The sequence below is a fragment of the Drosophila busckii genome, chromosome 2R (genome assembly GCF_011750605.1).
Source record: "Drosophila busckii strain San Diego stock center, stock number 13000-0081.31 chromosome 2R, ASM1175060v1, whole genome shotgun sequence".
In the NCBI taxonomy this organism is placed as follows: domain Eukaryota; kingdom Metazoa; phylum Arthropoda; class Insecta; order Diptera; family Drosophilidae; genus Drosophila; species Drosophila busckii.
Window position 1 is genome coordinate 8,416,485 of NC_046605.1, and position 25,048 is coordinate 8,441,532.

At 37.5% G+C, this 25,048-nt stretch overlaps 7 protein-coding genes and 1 long non-coding RNA gene across 8 annotated transcripts; 6 read left to right on the top strand and 2 right to left on the bottom strand.

The window, feature by feature from the left end:
• Nucleotides 1-1,661: 1,661 nt before the first annotated feature.
• On the bottom strand, nucleotides 1,662-2,283 carry LOC117134722 (nuclear pore glycoprotein p62-like). The gene is made up of 2 exons (XM_033293312.1): nucleotides 2,262-2,283; nucleotides 1,662-2,119 (listed from the first exon to the last, which is right to left on the bottom strand). The coding sequence occupies exons 1-2, from the start codon at nucleotides 2,281-2,283 to the stop codon at nucleotides 1,662-1,664; spliced, it is 480 nt and encodes a 159-aa protein (XP_033149203.1).
• Nucleotides 2,284-3,944: 1,661 nt separating this feature from the next.
• Nucleotides 3,945-6,466, top strand: LOC117134683 (alpha-N-acetylgalactosaminidase-like). The gene is made up of 10 exons (XM_033293142.1): nucleotides 3,945-3,963; nucleotides 4,317-4,745; nucleotides 4,810-4,839; nucleotides 4,903-5,128; nucleotides 5,190-5,428; nucleotides 5,483-5,815; nucleotides 5,874-5,946; nucleotides 6,006-6,122; nucleotides 6,182-6,293; nucleotides 6,355-6,466. The coding sequence occupies exons 2-10, from the start codon at nucleotides 4,666-4,668 to the stop codon at nucleotides 6,384-6,386; spliced, it is 1,242 nt and encodes a 413-aa protein (XP_033149033.1). The 5' UTR covers nucleotides 3,945-3,963; nucleotides 4,317-4,665; the 3' UTR covers nucleotides 6,387-6,466.
• A 4,721-nt stretch (nucleotides 6,467-11,187) lies between these two features.
• Nucleotides 11,188-12,578, top strand: LOC108597602 (serine protease grass-like). The gene is made up of 6 exons (XM_017984225.1): nucleotides 11,188-11,250; nucleotides 11,294-11,464; nucleotides 11,524-11,716; nucleotides 11,772-11,814; nucleotides 11,870-12,066; nucleotides 12,127-12,578. Exons 1-6 carry the CDS (start codon nucleotides 11,191-11,193, stop codon nucleotides 12,558-12,560), a joined length of 1,098 nt encoding a protein of 365 aa, XP_017839714.1. The 5' UTR covers nucleotides 11,188-11,190; the 3' UTR covers nucleotides 12,561-12,578.
• A 1,376-nt stretch (nucleotides 12,579-13,954) lies between these two features.
• Nucleotides 13,955-14,816, top strand: LOC108594824 (serine protease grass-like). The gene is made up of 4 exons (XM_017979962.2): nucleotides 13,955-13,991; nucleotides 14,051-14,090; nucleotides 14,151-14,344; nucleotides 14,410-14,816. The coding sequence occupies exons 1-4, from the start codon at nucleotides 13,955-13,957 to the stop codon at nucleotides 14,814-14,816; spliced, it is 678 nt and encodes a 225-aa protein (XP_017835451.2).
• A 332-nt stretch (nucleotides 14,817-15,148) lies between these two features.
• On the top strand, nucleotides 15,149-18,440 carry LOC108594828 (transmembrane protease serine 9). Its single transcript, XM_033293314.1, has 12 exons — nucleotides 15,149-15,236; nucleotides 15,301-15,467; nucleotides 15,528-15,778; nucleotides 15,838-15,877; nucleotides 15,938-16,131; nucleotides 16,196-16,599; nucleotides 16,927-17,026; nucleotides 17,091-17,245; nucleotides 17,303-17,546; nucleotides 17,606-17,645; nucleotides 17,706-17,899; nucleotides 17,968-18,440. The coding sequence occupies exons 2-12, from the start codon at nucleotides 15,412-15,414 to the stop codon at nucleotides 18,372-18,374; spliced, it is 2,085 nt and encodes a 694-aa protein (XP_033149205.1). The 5' UTR covers nucleotides 15,149-15,236; nucleotides 15,301-15,411; the 3' UTR covers nucleotides 18,375-18,440.
• Nucleotides 18,441-18,764: 324 nt separating this feature from the next.
• On the top strand, nucleotides 18,765-19,395 carry LOC117134695. Its single transcript, XR_004458798.1, has 3 exons — nucleotides 18,765-18,853; nucleotides 18,924-19,090; nucleotides 19,163-19,395. It is a non-coding gene; the product is annotated as an uncharacterized LOC117134695 (long non-coding RNA).
• Nucleotides 19,396-19,482: 87 nt separating this feature from the next.
• LOC108597603 (serine protease grass-like) lies at nucleotides 19,483-20,347 on the top strand (the record flags this gene model as incomplete). The annotated part of the gene is made up of 3 exons (XM_033293191.1): nucleotides 19,483-19,502; nucleotides 19,598-19,791; nucleotides 19,861-20,347. Coding segments are annotated over 3 exons (621 nt in total), but the record flags the coding sequence as incomplete, so codon positions are not given.
• A 129-nt stretch (nucleotides 20,348-20,476) lies between these two features.
• Nucleotides 20,477-20,971, bottom strand: LOC108594827. The gene is made up of 3 exons (XM_017979965.1): nucleotides 20,891-20,971; nucleotides 20,634-20,827; nucleotides 20,477-20,571 (listed from the first exon to the last, which is right to left on the bottom strand). Exons 1-3 carry the CDS (start codon nucleotides 20,941-20,943, stop codon nucleotides 20,477-20,479), a joined length of 342 nt encoding a protein of 113 aa, XP_017835454.1. The 5' UTR covers nucleotides 20,944-20,971.
• Nucleotides 20,972-25,048: the final 4,077 nt, after the last annotated feature.

Consider the following 25,048-nt stretch of genomic DNA (forward strand, 5'->3'; position numbering starts at 1 on the left):
CTGAAGGCAACGCTGCAGCAACAGCCAAAAATACAAGCAGAAAAAAACTGAAATGAAATGCATTGCTCTTCAGGCCAAATCCGTTAAACCCGTTAAGTTAAAAAGTAGAGAAGAAACACACTCACACACACACACAGACGCAGCGCAAAAAACTTTCAACGCGTTTGCTGCGCTGATAAATGGCCAGCCGAATCACAAAATACAAGCGCAGATTTGAGTTGCAACAAGCTGCAACTGCAATGCGGCAGCTGCTTGCGGCACATACATACGTGGCTACATATATTTATATATACATATATAATATGCATAGGTATATTTATAAGGCCTTCCGAGTGGTTGCACCGCTTTAACTGTGCTAATTGAACGTTGGCAACAGGGTCAAGTGGCTCAAGCACAAGTAAATTAAAGTGCAACCCATAGCTGAAGTGTTGTGCAACGGCGTGTGCAGTAACATCAACGTACATGTGGAACATGCACAAGTGTCCACTATCTGAGACTGGTTAACGAGTCATTTCAATACATAGTAGACAGCTATTAAAGCATAACAGGCTTATTTCGTTATTATATAGTTTCATACAAAAGCAATATTGATATCTTACACTACACTATAATGTTATATCAAATTAAACAGTAATTGTGGTGTATATTAACTACAACTACTATTTATTTTTATTATAACAAATGTATACAGCACAAATGAAACAGTTTGACATGAACCACGTAGCTTACTAATATGGAGTGAGGCGTGCGATATAAGAGTTATTACATTCGTCCTTACCAGCTTCAAATCTTTCTATGTCATTATTATTGTGAGTGCGAGCTCACGACACTAATACTAGCTAGGATTTCGGTTCTAACTGATCCCTTTATACGCGATTAGAGCTCACGTTAAAAGCACATTAATTGTTACTTGCTTATGACGAGTTTGGTATCCTGTGCGAAATTTAGCGACAGACGTATGTAGCATGTCCATCTGAGCATCTATGGTGTGTCGTAAACACACTTCTTTATTGCATAGGATATTATGGCAAGCACTTCGATTATTGTGGGCCTTCTATTACATTTTTGGTTAATGCGCAATGTGTAAAAGCGGATCAACTGCAAGCTGAGCAGGAACCCACCACACGATTCGGTCGCTGCGCTCCAGAGTCTGCCAATACGATTTCTACTTCAAAGTATAAAATTTTTAATGGCCAAAAAAATATTAAAAATGAGCCAATTTGAATAAAAAAAGCCAAATTTTTATTCTAATTTATTTATTTAACATTTTTTTATTCCTACATTAAATATAATAATAAAAACATGAACACAAACATAACAAAATATTTTTCTTCAATGAAAACAGCAGAACAATTTAGTTTCGATCTGGCACTTTTAGGTTTCAGACATTAATCACTTTTAGAATTGCAAAAAAAATGCATTAACAAAAAAATGAATTCGTTTTTTCAAATTTAAAATTTCTTGTACCGCTACTAGCAAAATAAGAGCCAAATTCAATAAAAATGGGCCAAAGAGCCAACGAGATAAAAATGAGCCAGTTTTGGCTCAAAAGAGCCAAATCTGCCAACCGTGGCTGCGATGCTCTAGTCAAAGTGTTTATAAAAGTTGGTTGCGCCCAACTATAATTTGTCCACATGCTTTAACTTTCTAATCAGGTTAAATTATTTCTTAGCACACCAATTAATGCTGTTATTGTACCCTTCCTTCTCATTTTCAATCCATTGTAGCGAACTCATGTGCGCGTTCAGAATCTTGCCAATTTGTATAATAGGATCTGTATTATCCTGACCCTTGTTGGCTTCATTGAGATTGTCAATAATCTCTTTCAGATCCTCCGACATCTGTTTTAGCTGCGTATCTAGATTCTCTACCATTAGATAGGTCTGACTACGCTCATGGTCGACACGTGGTAGGTTAATAAACTCTTTTTCCAACGGCGCCAGACTCTCCTCCAGCTCCTTGTGCTGTGTGGCTATGAACTCCAGCTCCTGATCCAACACCTGCTGATCGTTCTTGACCTTTCCCACAGCATCGTTTAATTCGATAATCTTCTGATTGTTATTTATAAGCAGCTTGTCCCAAGCATTTATTTGTGTGGCCTGCTCAGCAAACACCTTTTCTTGTCAATATATAAGGTCATGCCTACGACTTGAGATTGTGTTATATATATTCCATATTATTGATTTTGAATTTTCTTTGGCAATTTTTAAATAATTTTTAGCAACTTTTAGCCACGTTTTTTTTTAAAGCTTTACTTCTACGGTGTTCTAAATTTCTTCTCATTTATTGAATTTCTTATAGAGTTGATAAATCTTTAGTTTTTTAATAATTATCTTACTGCAAATATTGTATGATAAGCCTTTTACCCGGTTTTGTGATTAAAAAAAAGTTATTTTAAATAAACAATATTTTTAAAAATACTTATGAATTGTTTACAGAAAGCCCAAAGGTTTTTACTAACTTTTGTAGAAATTGCTAATATTTAAACAGCATTTACTCAGCTGTATTTCCAAAAGCAATTTTCAAATAGTTTTTATTTTATTTATTAACATTTCTTAGTAGTTTATAGCAGTTGCTAAGCTTCAAAAACTGATTTAAGCTCAACACGCTACTTGGCCATGCCACACACACTGCAATTGCGTTGCAAAAGTGTAAAGTGCTTTAAGTTTTAATGCGTTGGGGAACGCTTACTAAAAAGTTGGTTGCCGTTGATAAGTTGGCAAATCCAGTTGGTTGGCCAGCAACTGCTGTAGGCGCTGCGGTGCTAGTTAGAGGAGCGACTACAGCCGCTGGCGGGTGCTTGGTAAGCCACGAGCGCACGAGCGTAGAACTTGTCTCCGAGAAAGTTAAGCGAAGCACCTCACTGTCTTGTATAGATTGCCTTAAAGTTGCAAGCGCGCGAGCGTATGTCACTCCTCTAGCACTCTTCGACATATGCACCTTGCGTCTAGGTGTGCCGAGTCAGCAGCAGGAGCTGGTCTGCAGCCGTTCTGTTGTGGTTGCTTGTTGTTTTGTCCCAGACTGTCACGACTCAAAAAGAGCCACGCGTAAGATAACGTACAATATGGCCCAGGGTGTCTTAGGCAGGTGAATGGAATAAAAATTTCTGTGAGAGAAAAAAATACGAGGAGAAGTAAAGATGCAGTCTTTGCTAGCTTTATAAAGTAATGGGCCGCAGCTGGATAGTGAGTGACTGAGAAGTTGTCTCTTGAATGCCAAAATGCTTGCCCCAAATCCAAGTTAAATCCATAAGCTATAACGAAAAACGGTCTAATTGCAGGGGAACGGATTGCGGAGAACACGAGAACATCAATACCTTGCAGCGGATTTACAACTGATGCTGAAGTCGTTGCAGCCAAACCAAAGCCACCAAACGGTGGCGGAGCTGCCTTAGAATTGTCCGCATCACCGCCGCCTTGATTGATAGTCGGCGCCGGCGTAGGGAATGAAAATGTGGGTTTGGCGGCAAGAGCTGCAGCTGGATTAGCAGTTGTTTGTGCGGTGTTCAAGCCAAAGGAAAATCCTGTTGAGGCAGCTGTTGTTGTTGGAGGCAATTGGAATGCCATTATTGTATGCGCAGACAGTTATAACTATAACAAACAAATTCAGTTTTTATAAACTACTTAGCGCGTTTATTTTGAGGCTAAGCGTGGATGACAGTGTGCGAAAGAGTTGTGCTAATTTATTTAGAGAGGAGCACGTTTAGACCTGAATAATCGATTAATTATTATCATAATCATAATCATATCGATTTTGTTTACCTGTTAACTTGGCTGCGCTTACCTGTTTATTAACGTTAAATCAGGATAATCAAACTTTTAAACAAAAAGGTATTAATACAAAATAAAGACTACAAGCTTTGTAAATGCCAAAGCACACAAAATAAAAATAAATAGAACCTGTCAAGGTGGCTGTCAATCAGAGAGCTAAGATTGTGCATCAGCCTTATATTGAGTAATGCCGGTAAGCCTTAAGTACTTGATAAAATGTCAATAGTCAACAATTAAAGAATTTTAATTACGAGTGGGTAGAAAAGTTAGACGTTCTTGTAAGCAAATAAACAAACGCACACTTATGCACTTTTAACACTTGCACTGCTTATGTGCATATGTATGTGTGGGTACGCTGTAACTAGAATAACTGCAAAACCTGATAACAAAAGCTCGTCTTTACACTAGACAACAGAATGTGCAGTAAGTAAATTGATTATTTTTAATGAGGTACAAATAACCAAATTATGTTATTTATAAGTATTTGCTTAGCTAAAGTTTTTACATATGTCTGAAACTAAACTAAACTAAACATTTTAATTGTAGCGCTGTGTAAAATGGTCATTGGCTTGAATGTTGCAAAGGCATAGAATAACTTGATAACCTGAATCGCTCGCTGTGAACTTGCCAGCAGTAGTGTTGATAAGGAGCCTTTCCAACAAAGAGCAGACTCCCTGCTGCGTCTAATAAGTATTTTCTGAACTGAATGTTCAGTCAATGTGCCTACTTCAATTGCAATTAACAAACTGACGCTTGTACGCATGTTTGCGCAAGCTGATTGGGTAAATACAGTTATCTAAAGATTGCCGCCCAGGTATAAGCACTCTACGCAACAACTATAAAAACCTAAGACAGCGTAAGCAGGACGCATAAGGTGTCCAAAGCTCAAAGTAGCATGTGGAAAATCTCAGGCATATTGCTCTTGCTCCAGTTGCTGCAAGGTGCTCTAACTTTAGATAATGGACTGGCACGCACGTAAGAGTTAACACTTTTAAATATGTTTTTAAAGCATTCTAAAATATAAATATTTTATTTGCAGACCTCCCATGGGCTGGATGTCCTGGCAGCGGTGAGTTTCAGCCTACCTAAGCATGAACTTATATTCAATTTTTATAATATTAATTTCTTGTAGTTTTCGCTGCATAACGGATTGCAAATCCTATCCAGATGAGTGCATAAGTGAATCGCTGTTTCGTCGTCATGCAGATTTGCTGGCGGACGAGGGCTACGCTGAAGCTGGCTATGAATACGTTATTATTGATGATTGTTGGCTTGAAAAGAATCGTGATACAAAGACCAATAAATTGGTTGCAGATCTTAAACGATTTCCAAGTGGGCTCAATGCATTAGCAGATCATGCAAGTCACACAGTTTAATTCCAAACAAATCACACATTTTCTAATGTTTCTATTTTTATAGATACATGACAGAGGACTCAAGTTTGGCTTGTATCAAGATTTTGGCACACACACCTGCGCAGGCTATCCTGGCGTCATTAATCATATGGAGCTCGATGCTCAAACTTTTGCAGATTGGCAGGTGGATTACGTGAAGCTGGACGGTTGCTATGCCAACATTAGCGACATGGCAGTGGGTTATCCTGAATTTGGGCGGTTGCTCAACCATACAGGACGTCCTATGGTTTATTCATGCAGCTGGTAAATATAAACTTAATACGCTATGTAGTCAACATTATACATTTGCTTTTAAAGGCCTGCATATCAGGAGCCCAATGGCGAAATGCCTGACTATGAATCCTTGAAGCAACATTGCAATCTCTGGCGCAATTGGGATGACATAGATGATTCACTTGAGTCGCTGCTGCAGATTACCGACTACTTTGCCAAGAATCAGGATAGAATACAGCCACATGGTGGTCCAGGACATTGGAATGATCCCGATATGCTACTCTTGGGCAACTATGGCTTGAGCTACGATCAAAGCAAGTTACAAATGGCCATCTGGGCTATAATGGCGGCGCCCTTAATAATGTCCAATGACTTGGCTAGCGTGCGGCCTGAAATAAAGGATATTTTACAAAATCGGTAAGTGAGATTTGTGAATGAAGAAATGTAAAAATAATAAACCATTTTTGTATTTTAGCCATGTTATAGCTGTAAATCAGGATCCTTTGGGCATACAAGGTCGCCGACTGCTGGTGAAGAACAATATTGAGGTAGTCTCCTGAACTCGTGTGACTAAGCAAGCGAAACTAAACAATTTGTTTAAATGCAGGTCTGGCGTCGTCCTATAACACCAGAGGCTCCAAGTGGCGAGTACTCCTATGCTTTAGCCTTCGTTAGTCGTCGCACAGATGGTGCACCCTACTCTATAAGCTTTACGCTTAAGGAAGTGAGTTAACTAAATGATTTTGTCAGATTTTTTTTTACTAATGTTTTTTTTAATTGCAGTTATACTTGAACAACCTGAAGGGCTACGGCGTGCAGGACTTGTACAAGAATAACCTTGATATGGGCGTTTTTGGCTTGGAAAGTCAATTTAAAACGCGTGTCATACCCAATGGTAATACCTCAAATATCCAACTTGTTTTTTAAATCAACTAAATTCTTCTCTTTCTTTATAGGCGTTACTTTCTTCAAGTTTACGGCATTGTAAGCTTATCTTTAATCCTATACAGTACTAAACATTTGTAACTTGCAATTTAACTTAAGCGCTTACTAAACAACAATAATAATACACATATGTAATTTATTTTTCATTGATTTATTTTGCACTTTACAAACAATCATATGTATTTATAGTACATATTACACCCACTATGCATACTTGTATAAATATATAGTTAGTATATTGTACAATTATAGGCATAGATTCAAAATTCCGACACTAGTTAAAAAAGTGAGCTTACAACGTGGCATGATATAAATAAGTTTTGATTTTCTGAATTCATGAAATGATAATTTAAGAGGCCATTAGTTGAATACACAGATATTGCAGTTAGGCGACCATAGAACCAATTGAAATGCTAATGTTAAAAGCTTGCTAGAGCATATACACATATACCGTTACAGTTGTGTGTATGTACATCGTATGTAAATAGTTAGCAGCTAGTGTTTAGTTTTAGATTTATTGTCAAGTTAAGTAGTAGAACTGCCAGCCCAAGAGTAATCTGCAGCTCCAGCTCCAGCTCCAGTTGCTAGTAAAGGCCTTTGGCTAGTGCACACCATTGCTGATAGTAGGCGTGCGCTCATATGTGCGTCTATGCAACTCATCCACATCCTTCAGGTAGTATGTGCCTGGGAAGAGCGCGCTTATGCTGCCAGTTGGCGTATAGGGCGCCGCATGATTGTTCTTCTCGCGCACCTCCATCAGCTGCGAGAATTGCTCAGGCACTACCTTTTCGCGAGAGTTCAGCAGCGGCATCACATAGTCCAGCTTGGACACAAACTTCTCAAAGTCAGCGGCCTGATCCGTGACCTTAATGGAGTACATGGAGGCAGCCAGACCAGAGCCATAGCTAAAGACGCCAATGCGCTTGCCCACCAGCTCAGCTGCAGGCTCGCTGATCAGCAATGAAACCAGACCCGAGTAGACCGATGGCGTGTACATGTTGCCCACCTGATTGGCCAGCAGCAAGGACTTCTTGGTCTTCTTCTCGAACAGCTGCGCTGATTGCGTTAGGAAAGCCTTTTCCACATCACGATCGAAGTAGGTGCTCTCCAAGCTGGAGCTGTTGAAGCGTTCCAGTCCGGGGAACTTTTGCGCACGTTCCGATGCGAAAAGGGACAGAGTGTGCAATTTTATGTGCTGAGGCTTTTCCGTGGCTGAGCTGTGCGCGTTGCCTTTTTCATTATCAAGCTGCAAGGCAGTGTGCAGCTTAATTGCAATGAAAGCGTCTGCCTGCCTGCCTGACTGCCTGCCTGACTGGCTGGTTGCTTGCAATTTGCAATCGCCATGAAATATGCAACGTTATGACCACAACGCATAAGGGTAGTTGGTTGGTTGGTTGGCGGGCTGACAGGCTGGCGGCTGGCGGCGGCGAGCAGCAGCAATCTTTTCAAGCTGCCTCTTAATCACATGAACGACAACTCAATGCGGCGCTGCAGGTAAGGCAAGGCGCAGCTGGCGCTATGCTATATAACTATGTGCTTATGTGTGCGTATAAAGAGTGCATGTGTATAATGATTATTATAATTATTATTATTGATGTTAAGACTCTGCTGGCTTTCGCTTTAAAGCAGTGCAAAAAAATTGTTGCCTACTTTGCAGCGCCCGCCATTGAAGCAGCAACTCCTGCTTTGGGCAATTAACATTTACATTTACATTTACATTTACAGCAGTTACTGACACAAGTTAAACATGCTCACAAATGCAATTAGCGCGCAGCAAGTTGTTGTCGAAAAGTTTTCGCTAATTGATTTAACATTTATGCGCACTTAAAGTGTTGCCAGCCAGCGCTGCTCGCCTTTAAACGCTGCCACTAAATATGAACAATAGCTTTTAATTGTTTTTATTTTCGCTAAGCGCGTGCATTGATAATTTGCTGTGTGGTACAAGTAGTTTTTGTGCTGCGCTTTAATTGGAAAAGTTTTTCAATTCTAATTAAAACATTTTACTTAATGCAAAATGCAGTCGAAATTATTCACAATGCGCTGCTGCTGCTGCTGCCACCACAACAACAACAGCAACAATATTTTGGCCAAGCCACAATGAAAGTTTTGTGGGGCAGCAAAAACTAAAGCTAAACTCGTAAGCTATCTCGCTTGCTTTTTCAACTACACAGCACACAGTACGTAGATACTATTTATGGCTGTTTTAGACATTCACTTGTACATCAGTCTGACGCCTCAGGAACAACAATCATTGCGCCTACTTTTGTGCCAGTTTAGCAGTTCAAAAAGTTCAGCTAGTGAGCGCTTAGACATATAGCCAAGAAGACAAATAGTTGGCTGTAATTTGCTTGTATGTCAAACGAGTCAAATGACTAGCATATGTCAAAATGTCAAACACGGATTTGCTTTGGCCAACAAAAAAAAAAAACAAAAACATATTTGCTTGACTCTGCACAATAATGTACACAACAGTCTTATAGTTTAGTTGAGAGCATCAAACTTACCAAACAGCTTTGCTAGTTATGAATATTATTTTATAAAGTGTATACAATATTCGTGCAATTTATTTTTGGGCTCTAACTGCGACATGTGCACGCTTGCCAAGTGAGCTGAGGTTGGCGAAACTTGTGCCAACAATAAATTACTATTACAATGACAATATTCGCCAGCGCAGCAAACATTTTTTATGCTTTGGTTACATTTCCGTTTCCGTTTGGCGTTTTTTGCACTCGGCTTGTTTCAGCTCCGCTAAGCTTAGCGTTTAACTTTGAGTCAAGAATTACAGCAGTTCAGTTGATTAATGAGGCCCACATGCGTTCACTTCACATCAGCGAGTTGAACAAACAAGATTTATTTATGTTTAGCTGCATTATAACAAGTTCTTCAGAAATCAGCGCAATGAAAACATTTTTCTAAAGAAATTCTTACGTAATTGCGATGAGTAGCCTGTAGGCCTCAGCTGTTCTGGCTTTAGCATTGTTCTATAGAATAAATTCTGCGTTACAATTAAAATAAAAAAAATTATTTTGCATTAGCAAGTGTTTACTTTTTGATGTTGATCTATATAATAATTAAAAATGCTGTATTATTATTATTTTATATGATAAGAATTTAAATTATGTGTTCGCCTGATATGAATTCATTTTAATGACCTAACATAATTTTTATATAAGTTGATCTTCTGATCAAACAAGCAAACCTAGCGAACCTATTTATTTTTTATTTAATTGTGAGAATTCAGAAAATTGATAACGTTTCCATTGAGAGAAATAATTCATTTAATCAACAATTAGCTAGCAAGCCTGACACCAAAATGACTTTTCTTAGATGATTTCTTCTACAGCCACTAAATTAATTATAATCACGAGCTGCAAAGATCGCAAAAGTCTTGTTATCAGTTCTTTCTTTACTTTACTACAATATGGAAGCTTGGAAAGCGACCTTGTTGTTTGCCTTATTATTGTGGCATGTGCTAATGGTGCAAGTAAGCTGTTATCAATAAATCAAGCAGTAGTATATCACATAGCACATAGCACATATTTGAGCAACTCTTTCATTGGCAAACACGTAAGTGGGCTAATAGGATTATATGATTTTCAAATTTTATTTTCTAATAGTTATGCTGTGAGGATGTATATCCGAAAGGAATACTGGAGATGTAAACTGGGCTGATTTTACACCAGAATAATGATGATTATAATTAAGTAATATATACATACATATATTTTGACATTCGGTGTTAGAAATGACATTTTATTTAAAGAATTACTTATAACTATTAAATCGGCATTAGAATTTAAAATATTTTCAGCATAATCTCTGTACAACTTGTGATCTTCTGAAGCAAACGGAGTGCACCTATTTATTTCTGAGAACAATAATTTAAATATATAAAGTTAGCTGGGAAGACTGAGAGCGAAATGACTTGTATTTAATATTTATAGTATCTCAGTTCGCTTGGGGAGCATACAGTATCAACTAATGAAGATTGCCAACGCTTGAAGGGAAAGAGAGTTTGTGCTTGAATATTTTGAAACTGAACGCGTATTTGCATTTGTTTGTCTTCTGCACAGCTGCGCTTATATTTTCGTTTCTAATCTATACAATAGACAAGCCGGTCTCTTCGTCACCTAACCCGATCGTTATAATTTATATATAAGTTCGTTGTATATTCTGGCGCTTTATCGCGATCGCAACAAAAAGTTAGCGACAAGTCATAGTTATTGATAAAATTTTTAACTGATTGCGATAAGAAATCAAAGTTGAAGCGAAATTCGAATATTTTACTTGAATTTGAATATCAAATGCTCTAGCAAAAATGTGTTTATTACATATTTTTATTTACAAGTTTAATTATTATACAAAATTTAATATAATAACTAAAGGCGGTGAGTGCTGTTTATAAAGGTCATCGACTCGCGGTTTACTTATGAATGTTGAACTATATAAGGATTAATAATTAAATAATGATTACTCATGAGTGTTTAAAGTTTGTACTTGAATTAATAATTAAATTACAATTATTATTGGTTACTTTATAGTCATAAGAATTACAAATAATCGAAAATAGATTCGAAGATATATAATATATAAATATTTCGGATGATAATAAGCTACAAACTCGTTGCACTATTAGCAACAATAATTTACATGTAGCTAATTCCAAAAATAATTTTATTGACCTTTTACGTAATCCCTCATACACTCGTGTGTATGCGAGACTTAAATGACTTCTTCCGCGGAAGTCATATTAATAACGAGCTGTAAGAGAGTTACGCATACGGGTATATAAAGCTTCATTGCAAATGTCTTGCGATTAGTTCTTTGCTTTACTGTATCGATGCAACATGGAAGCGTTGCGAGCGAGTTTGTTGCTTGTCTTAGTGTGGCATTTGCTGATGGTGCAAGTAAGCAAATCGAATCAAGCAGTAGTATAACATTTAAATTTAGTTTACGTTAGCAGGTGCGAGCCGTTATTGCGTGCGAAAAGATAGAAAGCACGGACATTTTAAAACCGCTGCCAACTGTCCCATAATCCGTGAAATAAAAGACCATTGTAAACAAAAAAGTTGCAGCAATGAGTATCGCAGATATCTAGACAACTCTTACGTGGGCAAAAAGGTAAGTGCGCTAATAAAATGACATGGCTTTCAAATGTTGCGAATTGTATTTTATTAAAGTTATGCTGCGAGGATGTGCATCCAAGAGGAATCCGTGTGCTAGAAACACAAAATTGTGGTGTGTTTGCAAATGCACCACAAGCGATAGGCGGTAAAGAAGTTACGATAATGTCAAGACCCTGGATGGCAATATTAATGCTCGATAAGTCCGGACATCAGCGATTCGCTTGCGGCGGCACACTCATAACTGAACGTAAGCTACAAGTCAAATGCATTTGCCTTACATAACTAGAAACTCTTTTTCTTAGGCTTTGTGCTCACAGCTGCTCACTGTTTTACCGACCAACAATTGTAAGTATGTTATGTGTAGCTCTCTAATAGTGTCTGACTCGAAATACTCTTATAGAATTTTTGTGCGCTTGGGAGAACATCAAATATCTACAACAGTCGATTGCAGAAAGCACAAAGGGCGCGATTTATGTGCGCCAGCAGTTGAAGATTTTCAGCATGAGCACATCCATTTGCATGAGAATTATAAACATACTGAAATCGGTCACGATGATATAGCACTCATCAAACTGAAAGGCAGCGTCAGCGTCAAGCGTAAGCTTAACAAGCTTTAACATATATATATACAACTATAAGTTTCATAATATTTTGCAGCGCACATTAGGCCCATTTGCTTGCCCCTAACACATTCAATGCAAATGAGGCCATCGGTTATACGATCATTTTGTTTAGATGGTTGGGGATTAACTGAGAACGGCACTGTATCGGATGTACTTTTGGAATCAAACATAAATCAAAAGCATAAAGAAAACTGTTCTTACATCATGGATCCGAATTTAGCAGCAGCAACAACTGCAATTTGCGGCGGCGACATAAAAGGAGATTCATGCGTAGGCGACTCTGGCGGTCCCTTATTCAGTGTTGTCGGCTTCCAAGGCAGGCAGCGATTTATGCAGTTTGGCATCGTTAGTGCTGGTTCCACCAACTGTAGAGCTGGCAATCCGAGCTTATTCACCAACGTAGGCGGCTTTATGCCTTGGATAAGCTACAAGATTGCTGCAGAGTATACGGATTTTAAATTTCCATAATTTACACATTTATTTATAAAACGCTGCATAAAAATATAGAATTGTTCATAACTTGCTTCACTAAGAAATTTTGCACTTGTTTATTATTAAAAGTATAGTCGCGTGTTAATAATTAAAACAATGCCTAGCAAATTCGAATAGAATTGTGTTATTTGCAATTAAATTTTGCATGAGTTCTTATCATAATCAAACCGCACACTAAGTCATAAACCCCAAATGTGCTCGCAGCACTTGAACTTTGTTTAAAAAAAAATGTTTGAAAATAATTAAGCATGTTTCTTTGATGCGCAAGCTACTTAATCTATATTTTGATTCGAGGAAATACAAAATTGTTTTTGAACCCTGTACATAAATTGTACAGAGGGTCTCATAAGTTAATCAAATGACATTTGCGTGTCTCGATTTTAGCAACTATTTATGTATCCAAACATATCCTACATTTATACTCTTTATTTTTAAATTTTGATATCTACTTTTTAAATCGAATTTTCCAAAACGTTTGTCTTCGCTGCTGCAACAACTCTTATTAATTATTTTTATATTTATTTAGCAATTTCTTATTAATAAAGTCTTAATTTATAAAAACATTTTATTTAAAGAATTACTTATAACTCATTAAATAAAATTATTTTCATGCCTAATATAAATTCAATTTAGTACTTCAATATATAGAAAATAGATAATACATAAGTGCACTTATGTACGCATGAATAAATTATTTCATTCTGGAAATTCAGAAATTTGATAAGAATCTCATTGAAAACAACAATTTATATAGTATATATTATTATATTAAGTTGCAATTTCAACACAGCATTGAACAGTTTACTGGCAAGTCTGAGACCGAAATGACTTCTCTTAGAATCCCTTGCTTTGTTTTGTGCTTAGTATCAGGACTGCAACTCTGTATAGTTCAAGCCAGGCGTTAGTTAAATCGAAAACGAGTGAAAGATTAAATAATATTGAATTTTATATACCCACAAACTAGAAAATAGCTATCCGGCTTGTACAAGAAGAGATGGAAGGCAAGGTCATTGTATGCCCGTTACTGAGTGTCCAAGAATAAGCGACGCACTAAAGGGATATGAAAGAGGATTGGATAATGCAACAATGACCTATTTAAGAAACTCACTATGTCCTGACAAATCGCGGGTACATATGACTCTTTTTATTTGTGAAAAATAACTTAAGTGATATATTGATAGGACAATGTTTGCTGTGAAGACCTAATACAGCCAACTAGAGAGCCTCCAGTAAGTGCTGCGATGCTCTTGCTGAATGCTCAAGACTGCGGTTCATTTGATAACGTGCCGCAGACTATACGTGGAAAAATTGTAACAGTTATGAGCCGACCCTGGATGGCTTTGTTGTTATATGATTTACATAATGGAAATATGACATTCCAGTGTGGGGGCACCCTCATTTCGAGTCGTAAGTTACTCAGTTAATAATATCATCGGTAATACTAAAATATTTTATAATTTAATCAGGCTATGTACTAACAGCAGCCCATTGTATTGACAGCACACTGTAAGTGTATTTTTAGATTATCCAAATGCACACAATTATTTTGCATTTAATACTAAACAGTTTCAAAGTCCGCTTGGGAGAGCATACAATATCAACTACTGAAGATTGCCAACGCTTGAGAGGAAGGCAACTCTGTGCACCTCCAGTTGAAGATTTTGAAATTGAACACGTTTTTGAACATGAGAATTACTCGAAGGAGAAAACCCTTAATGATATAGCGCTTATCAAGCTAAAGGGGTATGCAGCAACCAAGTGTAAGTTATTAATAGAATGTAATAATTGATAATATCTTATTCACTCAACAATTTTTGCATTGCAGTACACATAAAACCCATCTGTTTACCCATAACTCAGGAGCTGCAAGAAGAGCCCGAAACACTGACACAGTTTATGCTAACAGGCTGGGGTAAAACTGAAGTTTCGCCGTATTCTGATAGTCTTCTGGAATCGATTGTACCCAAAGTACCCCGAGAAAAATGCAAGCGTGCTTACAACAAAGAATATGACTCATCTATTATTTGTGCTGGAGACTTTTCTGGAGATGCTTGCAATGGCGACTCTGGTGGTCCATTGACCAATGTGGAGTATTTGCATCAAAGACAAAGATTTATCCAGTATGGAATTGTCAGCGCTGGTTCAAGATCCTGCGGTAGCGAACGTCCTGGTGTATACACCAATGTGAGTAAATTTCTTTCATGGATCGCTCAAAAGATGAACGAATCGTGAATAATATGTCTTGCAATAAATATATCATAATAAAAGAAAACATGTATGGTATACAAACAATAAATATACGCACTTATGTTGTCAAAAGAAATTTTGATTTTCACTAAAGGGTACATATGTGTTATAAAAACATAAAACATACAAGCAAAAAAGTGTAGATAAGTGCGCACTTATATACATATGTGTTTATACATATTATACATTTGCAGTAACAAATTTTTATTCGCTTTGCTGATTAGGTTATCGGTCTTGTTCTAAAGAACTCTGAATTTCCATAATTCGGAGTATATAAAAGACAATCTCATAGAAATATTCAGCAGTTTTAAGACAGGCTTGGATGTGAGATGCCTTCTCTAAGAGGCGTTTGCTTTGTGTTGTGCTTAATATCAGCACTTCAACTCCTTAAAGCTCAAATCACGCGTTAGTTAAATCGAAAACGAGTGAAAGTTTAAATAATATTGAAGTTTATATACCCACAAATTAGAAAATAACTATCCAGCATGTACAAGAAGAGATGGAAGGCAAGGTCACTGTATACCCACTAATGAGTGTCCAAGAATATACGACGCGGTGCTAAAAGCACGCGACAAGACGCATGGATAAGGCAACAAAAACCTATATAAATAACTCCCATTGTCCTAAGAGAAGAAAAGGTAAATATGATTTATATTTTTCCTAAGGGAATATAGCAAACTGTAAAGTCTATTGTTAGTTCTATGTTTGCTGTGAAGACCTTATACAGCCAAATACAACAACAACTAAAACTGCACCTCCAGTGTCAACACTAAATCGTGGGTTACAATTGTTGGATGTTGAAGACTGCGGCTCATTTGATAACGTGCCGCAGACTACAAAAGGAGATCAAGTAAATGTTATGAGCCGACCCTGGATGGCTTTGCTGTTATATGAAATAAGTCCTGGAACTCTAACATTCAAATGTGGTGGCACCCTCATTTCGAGTCGTAAGTTAGTCAGTAAATAATTCTATCATTAATACTAAAATATTTTATAATTTAATTAGGCTATGTACTAACAGCAGCCCATTGTATTGACAGCACACTGTAAGTGTATTTTTAGATTATCCAAATGCACACAATTATTTTGCATTTAATACTAAACAGTTTCAAAGTCCGCTTGGGAGAGCATACATTATCAACTACTGAAGATTGCCAACGCTTGAAAGGAAGGCAACTCTGTGCACCTCCAGTTGAAGATTTTGAAATTGAACACGTTTTTAAACATGAGAATTACTCGAGCGAAAAAGATCTTAATGATATAGCGCTTATCAAGCTAAAGGGGTATGCAGCAACCAAGTGTAAGCTATACATTGTATTCATAATTGACAAATTCTGATTCACCCAACAATTTTTGCATTGCAGTACACATAAAACCCATCTGTCTACCCATAACCCAGGAGCTGCAAGAAGAGCCCAAAACACTGCCACAGTTTAAGGTAACAGGCTGGGGAAAAACTGAATCTGCAGAATATTCCGATAGCCTTATGGAATCGAATGTACCCAAAGTTCCCCGAGAAAATTGCGAGCGTGCTTACAACAAAGAATATGACTCATCTATTATTTGTGCTGGGGACCATTTGGGAGATTCTTGTAATGGCGACTCTGGTGGTCCATTGACCGATGTGGCCTATTTCCATCAAAGACAAAGATTCATCCTGTATGGAATTGTCAGCGGTGGTTCACATAGATGCGGTAACGCAGCTCCAGGTGTATACACCAATGTGAGTAAATTTCTTTCATGGATCGCTGCAAAAATGGCCGAATCATGAATTCCATGGGTTGCTTAAAATAATAAATGCTAAAAATCAGCTAATTCTGTTTCTCACAATACTCTACATAACGAGCTATGAACAATATAAATTCTGTAAAGTTTCATTTCCGCAAACTTTGCTTTTATCTGCATAAGTATTTGCAATAAAGTGAAAAAATGTTTAAATGTTGCTTTTTTAATGCTTGCTGCAAAGCTTATCATACAATTATATAATCCACATATAAGTTTCAGGAAGTAAAGCTGTGCGCTAAGAATTTCGTATTATCATAAAACAAACAATTGTGAGTATATAAATTTTTGATATTATAAAAGAATTTTGCAGTTTCAAGGCAAGTTTCGTTGTGAAATGACTTCTCTAAGAGGCGTTTGCTTTGTGTTGTGCTTAATATCAGCACTTCAACTCCTTAAAGCTCAAATCACGCGTTAGTTAAATCGAAAACGAGTGAAAGTTCAATTAATATTGAATATTTTTTAACTACAAACTAGAAAATAGCTATCCGGCATGTACAAGAAGAGATGGAAGGCAAGGTCATTGTATACCCATTACTGAGTGTCCAAGAATATCCGAAGTAGAGGGAAAACAATCGGATAATGCAACAAAAACCTATATAAGTAACTCCCAGTGTCCTAAGAGAAAAAAGGTAAAAATGATTTAAATTTTTCTAAGGAATATAGAAAACTGTAAAGTCTATTGTTAGTTCTATGCTTGCTGTGAAGACCTTATACAGCCAAATACAACAACAACTACAAATGCAACTGCAACTCCAAGTCCTGTGCTGCGATTGTTGGATGTTGAAGGCTGCGGTTCATTTGGGAACGTGCCACTGACTATAAATGGATACCAAGTAAATGTTATGAGCCGACCCTGGATGGCTTTGCTGTTTTATGAAAAAAGTCCTGGAACTCTAGCACTCAAATGTGGTGGCACCCTCATTTCGAGCCGTAAGTTAGTCAGTTAATAATAGCATCATTAATACTAAAATATTTTATAATTTAATTAGGCTATGTACTAACAGCAGCCCATTGTATTGACAGCCCACTGTAAGTGTATTTTTAGATTATCCAAATGCACACAATTATTTTGCATTTAATACTAAACAGTTTCAAAGTCCGCTTGGGAGAGCATACAATATCAACTACTGAAGATTGCCAACGCTTGAGAGGAAATGAAACCTGTGCACCTCCAGTTGAAGATTTTGAAATTGAAAACGTTTTTGTACATAAGAATTACTCGAAGGAGAAAACCCTTAATGATATAGCGCTTATCAAGCTAAAGGGGAATGCAGCAACCAAATGTACTTAATAGTTAATAGAAAGTAATAATTGATAAATTCTGATTCACTCAACAATTTTTGCATTGCAGCACACATAAGACCCATCTGTTTACCCATAACCAAGAAGATACGAGAAAAGTCCGAATTGCTGACACAGTTGCGAGTAACAGGCTGGGGTAAAACTGAAACTGGGGAATATTCTGATGTCCTACGGGAATCGATTATACGGAAAGTACCCCGAGAAAATTGCGAGCGTGCTTACAACAAAGAATATGACTCATCTATTATTTGTGCTGGAGACACTTTGGGAGATTCTTGCAATGGCGACTCTGGTGGTCCATTGACCTTTGTGGACTATTTCCATCAAAGACAAAGATTTATCCAGTATGGAATTGTCAGCGGTGGTGCACGTAGATGCGGTAGCGCAGCTCCAGGTGTATACACCAATGTGAGTAAATTTCTTTCATGGATCGCTGAAAAGATGAACGAATCGTGAATAATATGTCTTGCAATAAATAACTCATAATAAAAGAAAACATGTATGGTATACAAGCAATAAATATACGCACTTATTAAAAGAAATTTTGATTTTCACTATAGTATAGATATAAAAACATAAAACATACAAGCAAAGAAGTGTAGATAAATGCGCACTTATACAAATATATATAATTTATAATATATATATACATATATATATAATAATATATATATATATATATATATACATATATATATATTTATACATATTATACATTTGCAGTAACAAATTTGTATTCGCTTTGCTGATTAGGTTATCGGTCTTGTTCTAAAGAACTCTGAAATTCCATAATTCTGAGTATATAAAATACAATCTCATAGAAATATTCAGCAGTTTCAAGTCAGGCGTAAATGTGAAATGCCTTCTCTAAGAGACGTTTGCTTTGTGTTGTGTTTAATATCAGCACTTCCACTTATATACAGCTAAAATTCGGCGTAAGATCAAGCGAACACATACTTCTTTAACTATATTAAAATGTAAAAAACCATTGCATTGTTTAACTAGACAAAAACTATCCAGCATGTCTGAGAAAAGATGGAAGACATGGACACTGTATGCCCACTAATGGATGTCCCAAAATTATGAAAATGTGGCAAAAAGGACAAAAGATACGACTTAAACGCATAGAAAGAGTTTACATAAAAAGCTCCCTTTGCCCGAATAGAGATAAGGTTAATATATACATATATATATATATATAAAATTTAAGTTCAAGAATTTCAAGTTCCAGTATACACTGACAGGGTTTTGTTTGCTGCGAAGACTTAATCCAGCCAACTCGTAAACCAATCATCACCAAAGAAAGTCTTGGACTGCAAGTGTTGAGCAAACAGGAATGCGGTAAATTAAAGCCGGTGCCACAAACTATAAATGGATACGCTGTAAACTTAATGTCCAGACCATGGATGGCCTTGCTTAAGTCAATTGTATTCGGTTTTGAAAACTTTAGATGTGGTGCTACGCTTATAACGACTCGTAAGATTTTCATATAAATCCAAATGACAAGTTTACAATTAATCTTTTTAAAAATATATGAAAAGATTTGCAATGAATCTTTGCGCATTGTGTGGTTAATGTTAATGTGTAAGTTTATTTAAAGAATATTAATATTAAAATTAAATATAATATTAATATACTTTGTTTATTATAACCATGCGCTTTCATTTAATTTTTATCAGTACCTCAGTTCGTTTCGGTGAGCATACATTATCGACATACCGTGACTGCATAAAGTCTAGAGGAAGAGTAATATGTGCACCTCCAGTTGAAGATTTTGAAATTGAACGCGTTTTTGTACATGAGAATTTCTCCTCAATTCTTGGCCTTAATGATATAGCGCTTATCAAACTAAAAAGGAATGCGGAAATCAAGTGTAACTTATCAGTAGCAAATAACATTATTTGACAAAAGCTTACTCATGAAATATTTTATTTCATTGCAGTAAACATTAGTCCCATCTGTCTTCCCGTGACCAAGGAGCTACAAGAAAAACCCGAAATGCTGACGCAGTTTCGAGTAACAGGCTGGGGAAAAACTGAAACTTTGGCAAGAGCGGATACTTTACAGGAATCGGTTATACGCAAAATACCCCGAGAAAATTGCAGTCGTGCTTACGACAAAGAATATAATTCATCTATTATCTGTGCTGGAGACACTATGGGAGATGCTTGCAATGGCGACTCTGGTGGTCCATTGACCTATGTAGAGTATTTTAATCAAAGACAAAGATTTGTACAGTTTGGAATTGTCAGCCGTGGTTCAAAACATTGCGGTAATGGATTTCCAGGTGTATACACCAATGTGGGTAAATTTATGTCCTGGATCGCTGAAAAAATAGTCGAACCATAAGTATCGCGTCTTTTTTTTAACAATTGTAACTAAAACTTCAATATATGTACATGAATTTAAAGTAATATTATACTGCTATAGCCGTCTTAAAATAAAAGGTTTATAATAACTATGTTCTGTTTTTGTAAATATAAAACTGTAGACATTGGTTGCTCCATTGCCTTCAGTATATATCTTTGAAGGTAATAAATGCAAAGCTCGTGAATTTCCTAGACTGTGAGTGTGTCCGCTGGTTGATTTAAGCGCTGAGCCTTTGTCAGATTCCAGGTAACAAAGGATAGCGAAGTGATGAAGAAGCCAATGCCTATCGTATGCCAAGAGCAATTATACATATATTACATTAATTAATTTGCTTTTGTAGCTCACCCATAAGTAGAATGGCCTCGGAGGTTTCGTCCTGCCACGCCTTGGACACAGCACAGAGCAATATGAAGCCGCTGAGCAGACAGAAGGAGCCAATGACAACAGCCAAGGTGATGAGTATGATAACCGGATCGGGTTCCCTCAGTGTCTTGTAGGGAAAGAACGCCTGACAAAGCGAAGACTTTCGCGGCTCGATGCTGCAAATTGTAGATAGAAATTTATATAGACAGACTTGCGGATAAAGAGCCACGAGCACGTACCAAGATTGCGCGTAGGAAGGCAAAACCGGGACAGGGAGAGTTCCGCTCTCCATGACGCTGTGCGATGAACTAGCGCTGGTTGGTTCTAAGAAGAAATGCGCTTGGTTTTGGGGTAGTCCGTGAAGCTGGCACTACTTTACTATAAATAAACACACATGAAGGCACCAGCTGACGCGTCGCGTGTCTGATTGGAAGAACAATATTGTAGTGCTATATATAGATCCGATTGTAGGAAGTGCGTTTGGTAGTTCAGTGACTTCAAACGCGCAACTTAGAGATGATCACGTTGCTTGTTTTGCTGTTCGTTTTTTAGCTATGCAAAATATAAACAAAACTGAAATCGGCGTCTGGCAGACTGTGAGGCTCAAAGTGGAAGCAAGTGGAGCAAGCGAAGGAGTAAACAAGGATGCAGACACATCGACTTGCGCTAGACTGGGCAAAGAAAATATTATTGTGGCAATGTCAAAGCTTAAAGTTGAGCCAAGCTGGTCGTGAGGTCGTCCAAGCTGCGGGCATTTTAATCACTCAAAATGTTGCGAGTGCCACAAGTAATTAAGTAAAAAGTGGACGTGGCTGTGGCAGTGGCTGTGGCAGCAGCAGCAGCGGCGCTGGCTAATTAAATGGACTTTGCCAACGTTCTTGGTGCTTGGTTGTTTGTTTATTTGCTTGTTACGCTTTGTGTTTTGCTTGAATTTTGGTTTATTTAATTTATTAATTTGCTTGGGCTACATTTCCGATTTGATTTAGGAAGCTAAAGTGCGTCAGCTTTTATTTACGCAAACCGAAACATATTAAAAATTTACGGCTCGTTTACTGCGATTTGTTCAATTAAGTCGATACGTTTGCTCAGCTCCAACCCCTCCAAGCCCACAAATAAAAACTTGGCTGCCAACTTCAGTTGAGCTCTCTGTTGGCGCTGGGGCTGGGGAAGGGACGCAGATGGAGCCGCTTGGTTGCCACTTTTAATTTTCTTCAAGTTTATTTGCCCGGTTCGCCTGCGATTGTGCTGCATCCTTGTGGCTGCTGGCGGTTGGCTTATATCCTTGCTCCTGCTGGCGCTTGCCTTCATTTTTAATTTTTTATTGAATTGGCTCTTGTTACGGCTTAGACTTTGAGAGTTGGAAATTAAGCGAGCATGCCTTATGCTTGAAGCTGCCTCAAGTGCGCCCCGCGCCCCGCACCGCCGCTCCACAGCAGTGAAATTTAATCAAGTTTTTTGCAGCCAAAGGGTTGCACGTGCGAAAGAGGGAGCCGCTCCCCAGGTGCCCCCATTTAAACAATGAGCACAAGTCTCAAGTGGCCTGGTCATTGTTTGGTGCTAGTCGACAAAAGTTTAAACGCATTCGTAGTTGTAATTAAAAAAAAATCAAGCATATTGTTGCATAAATGCTGTTTCCATGTTTGCTCTTGCCACAATAGATGTTGCTGCTGCAGCTGCAGCGGCAGCAAATCGAAGCTTCCACTGACAAGCTGTCAGCATAGCGAGCAGCTAACTAACTAATTGCAATTGAAGGCTGCGGGTTTGCATGTGTGTGTGTGTGTGTGTTTGCACTAAATTCAAGTGCACTGACAATCAACATTGAAAGCTTGCCGCTTGCCACATGCCACTTGTCACAGCAGATCAGTCAACAGCTGTTTGCTTGATTGTTAGCTCACAAACAAATTGTTACACTTGGCCTAAATTCATGACTGTTCGTTTATATTTAAAAAAAATAAAAATTTATTTAGCCCTAAAATTCTGTTAAAAAAAATATGTTACTCAATATGTTCAATGTTCATTTTCATTATATTTACATTCAATTAGTTTATCAGAGCAATTTAAATTAATACAACAACACAAACTCCAAATGCTATGAACATTTGTTTCAAATTCGAAGCAGATTTGTTATATATTTATAAACAAAACTTTACTCAAAATTAAAAATAAAATAAAATATTTTTCATTATAAAAATGTTATGAGTGTTTTAATTGCATTGAATTTGTTTAATTTAATTTCTCACTAACTTATTATCAATTATTAAATATTAAATGTTTGCTTTTGTTTTACTGCACACAAAATGAGCAACGTTTTCGCTAAGTGTACTGCCTGCTGAGCCAGCTACGATAATTAAGCTTGAGTGTTGTTTCTTGTACAGTGCGTGGTTGGGTGGGTGGGTGTGTGCATATGCTTAAGACTCACTGTGCTGACTTTAGTATCAATAGCTGGCCGAGTCGGGTCAAAGCTAATGAAAACCACGGACCACGAAATTGCGCGTAACTTGGCATAATATTGACCAATATGGCAAATTGCGTATACGCCACGTTGCACAACAATGCACATTGCAACTGCCACTGCCACGGCAACAGCAAAAGCAACAGCAACAGCAATACGGTGTGCACTCAGCAAACTTGCAACACCACAAACTACAGGCTATGCAAGCGAAACAACAAACAGCGCACACGGCAAACTGACTCATGACTCGACAACCGCATGCTGACCGCAAATATGCAAACAGGAGTACAGACGCGACGGCGACGACGACGACGCGCGCCCCAAAGCAAGAGATTGCTGATGACACGCCCCAAATGGGGGCAATAGTGGCAGCCACAAAGTGAAACAGCGCACATCAACGTAATAATTGTAATATTACGAATGCCGACACTTGCGGATACAACAACAGCAACAGCAACGTTGCAAGTGCAACAATTGTGCATGGCAATGTGCCCAAAAGCCAAGGCCTTATGCTCAACCCCCCAGCTGCCTCCCATGTATGCAGCATGCAAAGACAACAAGCAACAGCATGTTAAGGCCAAGAGGTCGCTCGAACCTTAGACTCAACCTCAACCTCAACCTAAACCTGAGCAAGACATCAGGCATAATAATAATAATAATGTTGTTGAGCTGATGACGACGACGACAAGGACGCTGAGCAGCGATGGATGCAGCAGCAGCTATGGCCAGGGCAGGACCAAACTTGAAACTTAAAATGAATTTGCATAAACTTTTAGCACGACTCGGGCAACAACAATAAAAAACAGCAGCAGCCCAAGTAAAGCGAAGACAGCGAGGGCAGCTCAGCGAATACTAAAAATGCTTAATTAAATAAATCAGCATGAGGCGTAGTTTACTCTTCACTCTTATTTATAAGCAATATATTATAATAAATTAAGTTTTAATTGATTTAGCCAGATTGTTTTTATTTTCATTGTTAAAGTATAAAAAAAATAAAATATAAATTATTTTAAAAAAATACGCTTTATTTTCTGACTTGAATAATTTTTATGAAAGCAAACTTTATTAGATTAAAAGCATGAAAGCATTAAAAATTATAAATGTTTTAATCAAAATAAAAATCAAAGAACGAATTTACTAGAAGCGTTGCAAATGCTCTAAATATAACTTGATAGTGAAATTTATCAACTCAAAATAAAAATTAATATTTGTTGCAAATAAAGAGAAAAGTTTTATTTATTTTTTAAAACTTTTGCTGACTTAGACCAAAAAGCAAGCAAAAGTGTTGTCTGCACTTCTGAACTGAAGACTAATTTATATAATATTGATTGCTTGTAAGCAGTTTGACTCAATTGCATACTTAACTAGCACATCTCGCAACAGGATAACAGCTCTGGCTAAATTGAAATATGCTCGGGTTGTTGTTGCTGCTGCTGCTGCTGCAAAAACAAACTGCGCCTTGCAGGTAACGTTCATGATTTTTGACAAGGGTTAGCACAGCAGAGACTTGTCTTGCCTTGTCTTGTCTTGGCCTTGTTTGAGTTTGAGTCGGCGTCTGGGCCTCTGGCTGGCTGGCTTGATAGCAAAATGACTTTATTTGCAATATGGAAATATTTTTCATTATGCTGCCTTGTCCTATGGACCTATGCCAGGCTTTCTGCTGCTGCTGCTGCATGTCAATTGGTGTCACTCAGCTGCTCCCTTGCAGAGCTCTCTGCATATTTTGTGGTATATTTGTGCTTGTTTTGACATATTTTATGGCAATATTTTTGATATAGCATGTTATGTGCATTATGGAGTGCCACCCACTTACATGTCAATTCCGCAAACGAGAATCGATAAAAAATCTTATAAGCTCAACAAATTCCTAGAGTGACTTGCCATATCGATATGTGTTTAATTGCAGGCAAATAAATTTAACAATAAATGCGTATTAATCAACTTT